Source organism: Pagrus major, chromosome 17, assembly GCF_040436345.1.
Source record: "Pagrus major chromosome 17, Pma_NU_1.0".
In the NCBI taxonomy this organism is placed as follows: Eukaryota; Metazoa; Chordata; class Actinopteri; order Spariformes; family Sparidae; genus Pagrus; species Pagrus major.
This window is the reverse complement of record NC_133231.1, coordinates 22,176,438-22,190,540: the sequence shown is the minus strand read 5'-3', so window position 1 is coordinate 22,190,540 and position 14,103 is coordinate 22,176,438. Positions and strand designations below refer to the sequence as shown.

The following is a 14,103-nucleotide window of genomic DNA, read 5'->3' as shown; positions in this document are numbered from 1 at the left end:
GGTGGTGTCGCCTCCACTCCGCCACCCGCTGGATACTTTGTGGAACTACACCCGGGTGCGACGAGAGCCTCTGGTCGCAGTTGATATCATTAAACACGGTATAAAACATGGTGGACACGCTGCAGTGAACACAAACACGCTGGATAAACATCATGGGACAGGAATGTCTCTTTAATCATCCTCTCAATTAAACAGCGAGCAAACAACAATACTAAAGCAATACAGGAACACAGAATAACATGACTTCAATAGGCCTAGACAGAAGAAGAAGAACAAACCTGTCAAAATAATGGCAGTAAAGTGTGTTCATAAAGCCAAGACAATCCAAAGAAGTAATAACACATTTTTTTCTGTTAATCTCAATCTCAATCTCATTTTAAAAAATGATGCCCAGAAAAACAGCCTAAAACCAGTTTACTTCAAGAGCTCCTGAAAGTAGCTGCAACACATCCAATCCACCATCAGAGCACATGGTCAGACTTAATAAATGTATTAATTTTTTTTCTTGGAAATAAAGTCGTACCAAGTAGTTCAAGTAGTCAATATGCTTAGCAGTGATAGTTTGGCATAAGGAGTAAATAGAGTAGCCTACAAAGTGGAAGTGACCTTCTGCTTTGCAAAGATAAGATGCTTTAGCCTTAGTATGTGTATGATTTTTAGGCTATACGTATGTATGATATTCTTATTTTAACAATAGGCTAATAATATAATATAATATAATATAATATAATATAATATAATGTAATATAATATAATATAAATGATAGTAATAATGTAGCTGTGTAAGCCTGTGGTGGATCCAGCAGCAGGACAGAAGAGAAAGATGACTGTAAGCATTTTGTCAGCTTCAGTGCAGTAAACGGTGTCTCGGGCTGAATTTCTTTCGCTCCTGTCTCCTGTTCAGCTCTGGTTAACAGCTAATCAATCAAAGGTCAGAGCAAATGAAGCGCAACATGCTCGCTTGCTCGGCATCGCATCTCACACCGGGACACTCCAGCAGCAGCAGCAGCAGCACTCTGCGGGAACAAGTCGAGACTTCTTCCTCATTCTGATGAACTTCTTCTTCAGAAGAAGCACTGACCTCAACAACAACAAGCTCAGACTGACAACATGATAGGCCCGACTTCCCTTGGAGACAAATGACGCACTGGGAGTGATCTGATGATCGGAGCAGCGCAGTTTACACTTCACATAAACTACACCTCAGGCGTTAAACGCGCCTCGCCAGAAGACGATCATTAGATAAGGCTTATTGAGCAGTTTCATCTCCCCTGTGTGCAGTTTTTGGATGGATTGTTTCTTTGAGCTGTCAGAATTTTTGAGCGCACTTCCTCAAAAAAAAAAAAAAAAAAAAAAAACCCAACAAGAAATACAAGCCACACCTACACCTCGTAATACATAAATACTGAGCAAACTTTCATTTCAGATTAGAAACTGCGCAGCAGTGCACACCATTGTTCTCATGCCGAAAAGCTTTTCCGCAGTCATGAAAGTACTTCTTGTTGTTGCAGCGGTCGCCCTGATCCGTGGCAGTTTTGGTAACTATGTTGTTTTTTTTCTCTCACTTTCTATCACAGATAATATCCTCAAAACATTTAATTATATTGCTCCCCTGTGATGATCTGTTGGTTTAATATTCAAGTCTGGTTCCTGGTTGTCTTTTCACAAATGTATTCATACTGTTGCTATCTCTGGGTTTGTGTGTGTGTGTGTGTGTCTGCTTCTCTGTGTGTGTCTTATTTTGTGTGTCTGTCTAAGAGTTTGTTTTTCCTCCAGAGGAAACACTTTATTTTCTCTTCTGTCACACTGATGGGTTTCCCCTGGTGGTTTACGAAGCTCAGACTAAAACAGGAAATACTTGTGGTATTATCAAGGGACTGATGAGAAGACACGTATATACTGTATGCAAAAAACCTGTTTACATAAAAGCAGCATCCTATCTGTCGAGAAACAATGCAAAGTGTCTGTGTTATGCAGTAATTGTAACAAAACGCCCCTGTGGGTGTCACCAAAGTGGAAGAACCTGTTGCTGGTCATGTGGCCGTGGTGACTTTGAGAGTATTGGCAGTTTTCCAGCAGGAGCCTGAAACAAATGTCAGGAAAAGGGAGAGTTTGTTTTGAAAGTGTTGCCCAGAACAGCAGTCACATTTCCCAGTGCAGGTCAGCCTGCCCTCCCACCAGAGCCCCCCTACGATTCATGTTGCGATCAATAACCCACATCTTTAATCTCTGTCCACATGCAGCCACTTTGCTCATTAAAGGGCCAACCGAGCCGATCCTGGAGGGAGAGAGCATCACGCTCGAGTGCCTGATCTCAGACTCTGAACTCAACATCAGCCAGGTCCACTTTGAGATCTTCTCCAAGGTAGGCCATGGGACAAAAATGGGTCGGTGGGTGTGAAGGGAAAGAACCTCCTCTCACCGATAAGTGCTCTCGTGTGTCATTGTCATTGTTTGAATTATTGTAAAACTGAATTTATTAATAAATCAACCTTTATTTATACTCGAGAGATCATTGAGGGGTGACCTTTTCTTTACAGAGGAAACTAGAGTGGCACTCATACCTTCGTCAAGTCCCCTTTTGTAGTCACTTATAGATACCAGCCACCTATATATGCCTGATTTTTTTTCATCCAGATCCATGCACTATTGCCTGAGAAAAGGACAAAAATGTTGAATGTCTCGCAATCTTAAAGTAAGTTAGAGAAAATTCCTGGACGCGTCCCTTTATTCAGATCCAAACCAAAAGTTAAAGGGGTCTATTCTGGACAGAGACCCATCCTGCATCCCAGTTTTGTAGAAATCCATTCAGTAGTTTTTATGTAATCCTGCTCACAAACCAACAAACAAACAAACGGACAAATACTGACAGAGAAAAGGCAGTCTCACTAGAAGCTAGTTAAAAGCCATGACGAACTATAGTTTTACGTCTGATGATTTAATTAAAATGTAAAATTGTTACTGTTTTCAAAATGAGGAACCCAAATGCAAAACGCTGAAAGCTTTGAGTACGAAGCTGATGTCCAACATCCAGAAAAATCCAAAAATACAACCAACAAAACTGACAAAAACATTCTGGGGCAAAAACCAAACAGAACCAAAGACCAACCAGAAACTAAATATACCAAAATAAGACCGGAAACATCCAAACTGAAAACCTAAACCATGACAAAAAAATGACACCCAGTTATGTAAAAGCACTAAAAATGTGCAGTTATGGCAGATAAATGAACAGATAATTAAAATAATAGAAATGTGAAATTAAAATGCAGCATGTGAATTCGAGAGTATTAATAACTCTTGTAGTGGTGTGAAAAATTGATGAATCATTTTATGTTGTTCTCTCACATACAGACTGACTCTGTGCAGCATACATTAGAAAAGAATGCTCACTGAACACTGTTACGTGTCAAATGTTTGTAGCTGAAACTGATTTGCATTGCATGTCCTGGAACGGGGAGTCATGTGCTCTATGTAAATATCACACCGAGCAGCTGACTGCCGTAAAGAAAAACACTAACACATGAAATGTAATCCGTGAGAACGCTCCTCAGTAATGTCATGTGATGATGTTGTGTTTGGATCGCTTTTCTGAATCTGATATTCAGCTCCAAAGTTCTCAAAGTATGCCTTTAACTAGATGGCTGCCATCATCTGCCTTTCTGTCTTTCACCTTCACCAGTACATGCACACATGGCGTCCAGTCTGGGAGCGATCTTGGTGCTACTATTCGATGCAGATCGTGCAGACTCCGGACAGCCTCGTCCTGACCATCCCCCGCGCAGGAAGGTTCTACGAGGGGCCCTACCGCTGTGTGTCCGACGCCGAAAATGTGACTGCGCCAGACAACTCCTCCCAGGTCCTGGGCATCAAAGTGCATTGTGAGTGCATGGGGTGATGTGGGTCATAGCTGTGTCTGGGAACAATGACTCTGTGACACTGTTTTCCCCTTTTGCCAAATAAAGAAAACCTTAGATTTTTAGATTTTTTTTTCATGTTGTCTGTTTCCTGCGGTGGTCAAAGAGATCTCTGCAGGAATCTGACGATAAGCTGGATAAGAATGAGACTTGCAAATGAGACACAGCGTCTGAGTTTCGCTCTTTAATAGGGAAATGCGCGGCTGAGAATATTGACGTGCCTAATAAAGGAGGGAGTGAGAAAAAAACACCTGAGTGTACATTGGTAAATAGTCTAGGTGAAAAGGCAGAACAGAGAGTGCCTGAAACATCGCAATTTTCTTCATGTTTCCAACCAGCAGGAAGTAAAGACAATCTTTCAGACACTGTGGACACAGCTTTCTTTCACAGTGAGGGATAGAAAAACACATGAATTGTTAATAACACAAGACATATCTATGCAGTGCAGCTGCAGAGTGTGTACAACAAAACAATTGCAAAAAAGTACACATCCAGTGCAGGCACTGTGCTACCTATGATAGGTCGACTATTTTTTTCCCCCTGCACTCCCACGCAAACAAAGACGCATTCTCCTGGTGGGGCTCCTGTCAGTGTAGGGGACACAGCTGGATGAAACGACATCCGTGGCGTGGCCAGCCAGATTATCGGTGTCCTCTATCTTCTCAGTGGCCACCAAAATCGACCGTGATGCTGTTTGATAGGCTCCTCAGCCTCATGGGGGGAATCAATAAGAGGCAAAGATTAGAATGGACTGAAGGACTGAAGGAGACGGAGAGGGAAGGAAGCCAGGAGCTGGATGGACGTGGGCCATCTATTGAGATGGAAGAGAAAATGAGCCATTATTCACAACACTGCCTCTCTAAAGACTTCGATAAGATGAAGCCTATTATCATTATTATTGATTGCCTGGTGCGGTCTGTACCACTGGGAGGCACTCATACTTGAGCCTATACACTCAGATATACTTGAAATATGAGGGTGTTTGCCAGCTGCCACCGCTACAAACATATGTTCAGTCACGTCCCAGACTCCAGCGTATATTAAATTTCTCGCTTCATTAATGCTCCATCGTGCTTCCTCTCTCCCGCTGTGATCTCTAGACATGGGTGAGCTGTCACTGTCCAGGGAAGGCTTCACCAGCTACCTGGGCGTCCCACAGGAGCTGAGGGTGCGCGCCGGGGACGACGTGGTGCTGAAGTGCTCCACCAGCTCGTCGGAGGAGCCGAGCTACTTCTGGAACAAGAATGTGAGAAAGCCCGGGGATTGTGCGCAGCGCCGGTGTCCTCATTATGCTCTTGGAAACTTGTCGCTCTCTCTCCATCCAATTTCGATGTGACCTCTTTATTATTTTTCCTCTCTTGTTCCAGTCTCTCTAGGTCCCTTTCTTCTCTCTTGGCTTTGCTCAAGCATTCTCTTAATTTTCTCTTCTCTTCTAGCACCTCTCTGTTTCTCTCCCTGACTTTCTCAAGCCACTTGTTCCCCCCCCCCCCCACCTCGCCTGTCGTCTCCTCATCCTCCTCCTCCTCCTCTGAAGTGCTCTGTATTTAAGTGACCGGTTGGCTTAGGCCCACCACTCACTGGGGATTGCAGCTTGCCCACTTACAGAGGATTAATAGTTTAATGAGGTCTAGACAAGAGCCAGTCAACCTGAAAACAATTATGTGGATAGATTTCTAATGATTTTTTAGTGTTTGGTTAACCAGTATTGAATTATTCAACTGGGCTCCCTCGCTGGGCTGAGGAACCCCTCACCCGAGGGAAATTAGGACATCCCAGCGTATAATGGCATAGTGACAATCGGCATGTGCTGTAGAACAACACGAAGTTGACAAGCCGGACAAAACACTGTGCCCTTGTGGTGAGAAAGTGGTATTACACCTTTGAGCGAATAACAGGTGTAATGAAGCCGTGCAGCTATGCAGATATCTTGAGGACAGGCAGACATAATTGCCAAGTTTCCCCCTTTGTTATTCTTCTTGATAAGTCGGCTCGGGGGTTAATTTGCTTGTTAAAGGGTCACTGCTAATCCGGGTTTTAAATGGGCTTACAAGTCCAAATCCAATTCAGCATACATTTTATACCGCTAATGCTGTTTGTCCTCCCTGTAATCATATGTAGCGCTTTCGGTTTTTGTCATTATTTGTCGAATCTGCAGCACTCGTCAGTTTGAAGAAGACTAATAGTCACCGTCAGCATGACTGGCAGGTCCGTCACTGTATGGAGAATCACTCAGAGCACCAGCACTCCTGACTCACCTGTCGGATCCGTTCGTGCTCCATTTTCATAAGTCACATGACCTTTGGGCAAAAAGGGAATGACGCATTAAGGGAGATGATGAGATGAGATGAGATGAGATGAAATGTTGGTGTGTGTGAGAGCTCGCTGTACGTATGACAGGAATGGATACAGGTCAGGGAGTGGAAATCAGAATGGTTCCACTTTGACAGACAGCTGCCGTGGGCACACTGGCCCCCGGTAATGACAGCAGGACAGAGGCAGAAACGGGCCACTGCTTTGGGAGCCAGTGGATTTGCATACAAAATGCTGCTTTGGCCAGACCTGGCCTTTATGGGAAATCCTCTTAATTCAGATCCATTCAAATTGAAATGGACTTTCTTGGCAGGAGCTGCAGCTCCCAGGAGCCAAATCATTTGCATGGTGTAATGTCTTTTTTTTTCTTTCTCCCCCCCTCTCCTCCACGTTCATTTGTTTTCCAGTCCTCGCGTTTGGCCTATTATTTGTTTCCTACCATGTCGGGCTCTATCTCATAATAGTGCTGCTATTTTTGTGTCAACAATTCATCCCGCTCCCCTGCCATCTCATTATGTGTTGTGTTAACAGTGTGTTGTTGCGGCATCATTCTTTGCGGATGATGGTGTTATCTGGGTTATTGACTTGTGTCGATGTGTGTTCAGTCGTTGGGATTACTGCTCAGGTAAATACACTTCATTTGGGACTTTGGGGACTGTTCTCTGAGGGCCACGCACATGCAGATATTTCTGTCTTTCTATCTGTGTCACTGCCGTTGCCAGTCTTTCTTGTCCCTTTTTCACATTTTTCCTCTTTCACTCGCACACAACTCATCCAAAACAACACTTTCTGCCCCTCCTCTCTCTTGTTTCTCTCTCATTCACCAACCAGCAGCGTGTACTCTCTGGCTCTCCTCTGCTCTCGGCTCAGCATAATTGTAATTTGTAGGACTTTGTTGATTCGCTTGAGGCTGAAATCAATCCAGTCAATAAAATATTTTTCTACCTTCTGCCCTGCCTCACGTTTGTCTGACTCTCCTACGTTCTGTTGTGCGTCTCCATCGTTCTCTCTCTCTCAGGGTGACGACTGGATCCTGCCTTCCCCTAAGTTGACGCTGAAGAAGGTGAGCGCCAAGGATGAAGGAAAGTACACCTGCGTGGCCGAGCATCCCTCCGTGGAGTCGCTCAGCAAGAGCCGCACCATCAGCATCACCGTGCTGCCTGGTAAGAAGAGACTTTAGATCTACCTGGACCACCAGATTCAGTCTGGTGCACTTGTGTCCCGCTTCCTTTTTTCTACGAACTGGTTGCTTTCTTTGTAACTGTTGGGAAATTCAGCTGTCAACATCCCCTAAGCCAAAACAATGTTCTGTTTCAGTCGGAAACTCAAAGGTGGCCAGAAAGGTCAGGTGCGTGGGTGCATTTACGTCAGCAGAAGTTCTCTTTTCTAAGTATGAAACATTTAAAGCCCTAAATTTCTAAGGAAGAAGTGCAGTTCAGAGTTTTCACTAATTTGCACACAGAAAAATAGTTTCGTGAGGTGTGGACATTTATAAAAAACATTGAAAAATGAAAATGAAAAAAACACTGAAATCCACTTTGAAAGGTCAAAAGGAAAAATAACATTTCGTATATTTTAATAAATAAATGGCAATGACTCCACCTTCTCTAAAGGATAAGAGGATAATGATAATATATAAAAGATACAATAATTTTTACCTGACCTTTGATTTTTTTTTTCTCTTTAGACAGAAAATATCAAGTCAAACATTAGTACACCCTCGAGCACAGAGCGAAAAAAACGACCAAGTGGAGGCAGAAATGAACCCGAGCTGTTAGAAACTGAAATCTGTGAACTGTGTGATTGTTTTTGTTTTTTTTAATTTCCTTTAATTTGATTCGTTCCAGAAAATCCTGTGCGGTCTCTTCCAATTTATATGCACCCATGGGACCTGCTAACATCATCAGAAAGTATACGTTACATTCTAGTACACAATGATAATGAGTGAAAGTCGGCACACACTTGATGAGAAGTCTGGTTGTCTGTCAGCGTCTGTAGATGAATGAATCTGTGTGACTGACAAACCGTCTTATTTCTCGTGAAGATTGTATCCAACCGGAGAACTAATTTCATTACAACATTATAGCTAATCCAATTTACAGCACTTCATCCGTCTTCATCATCTTTATCACTGACCTGTGAGATGACTGCACTGTGTTAATGCACTGCGGTTTTTTAAACACCGTCCTCTCACCCAGCAGGATTCATAAGCCTTCTGACTTCAATCGTTGAAATTACGCAACCTCTAAAAATGCAATTAAGCCAATGCGTGTTATTTATTATGGTAGAGTTATCTTATTACTGCTGCAATTGACTCATTGGTCACTGCGCTCCACAGTGTCTCCAGTATTTCCTCGGAAGCACATGTACTAATTAAAACGGTAATCATTTCTAGAGGCTGGAATAATGTTTGTTCATCCTTGAAGGTTCTGTGGGCAAACGTTGCATGTCACTGCTGCTACTTTCAAGTCGCACAACAATAGAAGAGCAGACCTCTAGCAAACGCTCCTGTGCGACTCTAGCTGCCAAGAAATCCTCTTAACATATGGAATTACTGGATGTGGGAACAGACGAAGCATGTGTTTGTTGCCGCCTTAAATCCTCATAATCTTAATTTTCATGCCTCTGCGCCAGCAACAGCCGCGGCTGGAGGCATTATGTTTTTGCGTTGTCCGTCAGTCCATCCGTTCGTCCCAGATATCAAGAACGCCCGGGGGGAATTTCCTCAAGTTTGGCTCAAACGCTCACTCGATTCAAGGAGGAACTGATGAGATTTTGGTGGACGGAAACATCAACTGTCAAGGTCACTGTGATCAGTGGTGCAATGTAACATAGTGCATTTACTCAAGTCCTTAAGTGCAATTTCAAGGTACATGTACTTTCCTTAGTATATCCTATTTATGCTATTCTATACTTCTACTCCAGTGCATTTCACATGGAGATACTGTACTTTTTACTTCACTACATTTACTTACCTGCTATATAAACCATCTACCTTAATTTTACATACAAAACAAACGATCAACTTGTGAAATGTGACGCGTTATTGTAGATTAAAGGCATCACAGACCCTCACAGGTGTTTTCAGTCATGTTGATCAGACTAGACTAGAAGGTTAGGGTTGTGCAAAACTCCACTGGAAGTTTCGTGAGGTCATCATTTACTTATGAGAACCATTAATTAGTAAATTGCCGAACCACAAAACTAACAGGAGAGCCTTTGAAGTCTTGTAAATAAATCGATTTTTTATTTTGTTGCACATAATAATAACTTATAATAACAATTATAATATATATATCTTATATATCATCCTTCGGGCTTGGTGAATACCTGAGTACTTCTTCCACCACTGACTGATACCTCACAAAACACATTTTTTGGCCATAACTCAAGAATATGACAAAATTTTACCCAAAAGTCTAATAGGATAAGATGATGAAGTGATGACATTTTATATCCAAAAGGCCGATGGTCAGCTTCATAATGTTCTGCTAAAACATCTTTCTGGCCATGATTTAACCATATAAAGATGAGAGGGTCGCACTCAGGAATATTTCTTTTGATGAATTTACTTAATCGGCTGTCTGGCAGTAGCCGAAACTTTACAAACTGATGAAGGCCGAATGGCTGAGATCGCTTTGTGTACTGCTAGACAGATAATTATGAAAATTCATCAAAAGAAATATCGTTGAGTGTGATCCTCTTTTCTTTATATGGACTATTTATGTAATGCCATCACTCAGGAAGAGAAAGGAGATTGTGACCATGTTTCACATTTGTTCTGATACTGAATCGGTGACACTATCCTCGTGTCCCCACCTTGAAACCGTGCTTGGTTAAATCCTCTGTGCTGCCAGGTTGAAGACCTGCTCCTTTGTGTTCTATCAGAATCAGCTTTATTGGCCCAAAAATGTGAACACATATAAGGACTTCTAATGTGTTTTGTTTCTCTCAATTAACTTAATAGACATGCAGCGGTAGTCCGCCACAAGGTGATTGGCTTTTGCTGATATTGAGCTTCAGGTGATTGTCGTTGCACCATGTGATAAAGCCGCCTCTCAGTCCTCTGCACTCTTCTGTAAAAGAAGTCTCTAAGTTAAGACATCATGTTTCTCAGTTTAAATTATTCACTGGAATCAAATATGTCAGCGAAGTGATAAATATAATATGAAAGTGTATGCACATGAAGGGGACAATCAGCCAGTTCTTAAAATTGTAAAAGGCAGACTTCTTGAAGATCAGAGCTGTGTACGACAGCTCTACAACCATCTGAGCTCCAGACAGTCACTCTTTTCCTCCACAAACAAACAGGATGTTGCCTTCAGAAGCTGTGCCTGGAGGCGTGAACCTCATAGTTTTGCTGATTTCAGAGTCTGTGTGATGCATGTTTCCCTTCATGTCTGACTGATCTGTCCCACAGAGGATGCCCCCTGGTACGAGTCTAGTAATGGCCGTCTCATGTTGATGACCTCGGCGGCGGCCGTGTCTCTCCTGGTGTTCATCCTCTCCATGAGCGTGTTCTTGTGCCGCAGGGCCAAGCAGACCAGGACCAGCAAGGGACCCATGTAAGGAAGACGTTTGAGTCTTTGTGTCTGCTTCTCTCTAACAAAAAGCAATCACTCCGCTCTTTACTTTCTGATTTTCATTTTAAATCACATTCAAAATCGGATGAATGCGGTTCCTCTGAATGCGAGGGAATCTGTGTGAGTTCAGGTTTTTTTACGCTGCTTTTATGTGCTCTCACCCTCCTATTTTCCCAGTCCCTGCCCCTGCAGTTTGACTTTATATTACGGATATGGTTATTGCTGCAATATTTCATTCTGTCCCATGTGATAGAACCAAGGCCAATCTCCGTTATAGCGTGCGTTTTTTGGTGTGTGTGCCAGTGTTCACCTTGTGTACTTCACCTTGTGTTACGTATGCAGAATGTTCTTGCAGAAAACCTTTTCACACGCGTGCAGACTAGTTCCTGTGTGCTTTTAAAAGGCCTTATCCACACTGAATATTAAAGTCTATCTCAGCAGGTCTGACCTACGTGACACCATCCTCCATCTTTCTCATCCTCCTTCCTCTCCCGTGCATTTCCACACGCTTTCTGCTCGACCTCATAGCACCAGGTTTCCTTCTGTGATACTTTATTGAGTACAAAAAAGGATACAGAAATAATAAAAGCATTAGCGAAAAGTCTCATTAAATCTGTTGCTGACAGTATGTTAATGTGCACCATGACCCCGTGCGGCTTTGCTCATTAACTTCTTTTCCATGTGGCCTGAATATCCTGCTTCACACATGATTCCTGTGTCTCTGTGCTGCCACTGAAGAGTTTAATCCTCACAAATATGAGCACGTTTGCATAAAAAGAGCAAAAAGAGAGAAAAAAGGACTCTCACATCGACAGCCAGGTGTGGCTCCATCGCTCGCTTCTGGTCTATCATTTCCTCACTTATACTTTTCTAGTGCCTACTGGGTGGTCGATACACTGATGATCATGCTCCTCTGTCTTTCTTTCTTTCTCCTCCTCCCCCCCAGTGATGACCGGTCTCAGAAAAAGCCCATCTACAGAAGCAGTGTGGAGTCCCTACCCTCCACCTGCGGAGACAAACAGCCTCTGGTGTGACCACGCAGGCAGGTGGAAGGATGAGGAGAGGCGAGAAGAAGACGGAGCGAGAGACGAGAGAGATGGGAGGGTTTGGCCGGAAAATGAGCGATACTTAAAGAGGGGGGGGAAGGTGTGGGGTTATGGATGATCAGAATGCGGGGAGGGGAAAATGAGGGAGGTAAAGATTTGGAGACTGGAGGGAGAGCACAATAAAAATCAGTAACAAGCTGGGTGTAAAAAAAAAAAATCTCTGAAGGGCAAATGATTGCTGTAGAGGCACAAAAGCTGCTTTGCTTGTGAGTGTATGCTTCAGTTATGCTTCTAGGACAAGGTGGGCAATTTCTCTTCATTTATTCTGTATTGTAGGAAATGGCAGGCTACATTCTTAGTGAAACGGCGCAGGATGAGCCTTCTGCTGTTAAGACTCCACATGCAATTCTCTCCTTTCTGTCACAAACATAATTGCTCGGCTGTCTATCATGAATGAGCCATTTGGGTAATAGGACAAGGTTTTATTTTGTTGGTTTCCCTTTCAACCTTTTTTCAAAGACTCAAAGTATCCGCGAGAAGGTCATTATAATCTCTTTGGTGTGACAGCTCTGAAGCACATTGCACTCGATTTAATTTACTGTACTTGGAATTTCTTTGATATTAAATGGCTTTTAGAAAATATTATTTACTGTCCTTGTGTGTGTGTGCCATTGATGTTGTCCCATTTCAGAGATACAAAAGAGGCTGGGCTGTATTGACAGGCTGAAAGCGGGACATGCATGCCCACTCAGCCACACATCTTCTCGATCCAATGCCATCTCCGGCTTGCATCAGCTTGTTTACCAACCTTTCCCTTCAGCCTGTAAGACCTTAGACTGGAGCAATGACCTTTCCTCAAAGTACTCTGCCTGTGCATGTCTGTGTTTCTCCCCCATCTGGCTGCGAGAGCATGCTCAGTGAATTCAGCTCACAAACACATACATGAACTGAAGACTCACACTCACACACAGTGTGAATAGTAAAGTCAGGCAACCTTGAAACTTTGCCAATCCATTATAAGGGTATGCAGGGTTAGCTGCTGGTAGTTCCGTTTCAACACGGGTATTCAAGATTTAGTGTGTTCTAAAAGCAGCCACACATAACAACCATTATAGACTACAACCAGCGCTGGAGGCAATATTTAGATCCTTCACTTTAGTGAAAGTAGTAATACGTCAGTGTAGAAATACTATATTACAAGTAAAAGTCCTGCATTCACAAGTAAAATGACTCATGCAGAATGTATCTTGCCCAAGGACACTTTGACACAGCCGGAGCTGGGGATCAAACCCCCGACCCCTTGAATAGTTGATGACTCGCTCTACCTCCTGAGCCACAGCCACCCCTGTATATGCTGCTGGGTAATCTATATACTGCCAGGCAGCTTGATCCATAATAATCTAGCATCTTTTTAGCTGATATATTTATATTTTTTATTCATAAACTAAATCTGCAAAGTAACTCGTAACTAAAGTTTAGTGGAGTACAAATAGGCTGACAATATTTGCCTCCAAGTAGGGTTGTAACGGCGTGAAATTTTCATGGTTTGATAACTATCTCAGAAAATATCACGGTTTCACAGTATTTGTTATCACTCAAGTATTATAATTATTATTATCAGCTACAATGACGGACAGGAAGGCTTCTTTTGAAGGTTTATTTTGATTTTTCAAACATAACAGACAGTTAGACACATAGACAGTACGAGCTTACTTAGTATGTCGTGGTTTACAACATTAATGTGGTGAAGGTAGAGAGATCAAGTGGACGTTCATTCAATCATGTAAGACAGCAGATTCTCCATGTAGCTGAAGAAAAGGTTGCCGTACTTTACAGAAGAAATTTAGAGAGCAGGTTATCTTTTCCAGAGGTGTGCAGCTTCATCCTGGATCACAGTTGAAATTGGAGTTTAAAGTTTTGGTCGCTGCGGAATTAAATTTAATCTAGGTTTTAAACTGAGGGTTAAAGAGAGGCTAATTTTAGGGTAGTTTTTAAGTTTGGTGCAACAGAATTAAAACTTAACCCATGATTTCATCAGGTTTAAAGAATAACCCAAAATGCATCCCCCTTATCAACCTGCCATCCCCCTGCTTCAGCCCCTTGTAGCAGAGAGAGTGCGGGGACAAAGGGGTTGTTTAGCTGAATATGTTAGTCCGACTCATCTTATCTGACTGAAGTTGATGAAGACTGAAGATCATAAACACCAAAAAAAACAAAAGTGTCAGATTGCTAGTTGTGGGTGAATGA

General features: G+C 42.7%; 1 protein-coding gene across 1 annotated transcript; it reads left to right on the top strand.

The window, feature by feature from the left end:
- The first annotated feature begins 980 nt into the window (after nt 1–980).
- Nucleotides 981–12,501, top strand: LOC141012407 (cell surface glycoprotein MUC18). The gene is made up of 7 exons (XM_073485878.1): nt 981–1,538; nt 2,244–2,365; nt 3,683–3,881; nt 5,018–5,163; nt 7,246–7,390; nt 10,648–10,792; nt 11,757–12,501. Exons 1-7 carry the CDS (start codon nt 1,463–1,465, stop codon nt 11,842–11,844), a joined length of 921 nt encoding a protein of 306 aa, XP_073341979.1. The 5' UTR covers nt 981–1,462; the 3' UTR covers nt 11,845–12,501.
- The last annotated feature ends 1,602 nt before the right edge of the window (nt 12,502–14,103 follow it).

What these genes read in the sequence shown, in the direction of transcription:
- LOC141012407 (XM_073485878.1), top strand. Translation starts at nt 1,463, where the DNA reads ATGCCGAAAAGCTTTTCCGCAGTCATGAAAGTACTTCTTGTTGTTGCA. An exon ending in CCTGGGCATCAAAGTGCATT is followed by an intron (nt 3,882 to 5,017) that starts GTGAGTGCATGG and finishes TGTGATCTCTAG; the next exon opens with ACATGGGTGAGCTGTCACTG. An exon ending in AGGACCAGCAAGGGACCCAT is followed by an intron (nt 10,793 to 11,756) that starts GTAAGGAAGACG and finishes CCTCCCCCCCAG; the next exon opens with TGATGACCGGTCTCAGAAAA.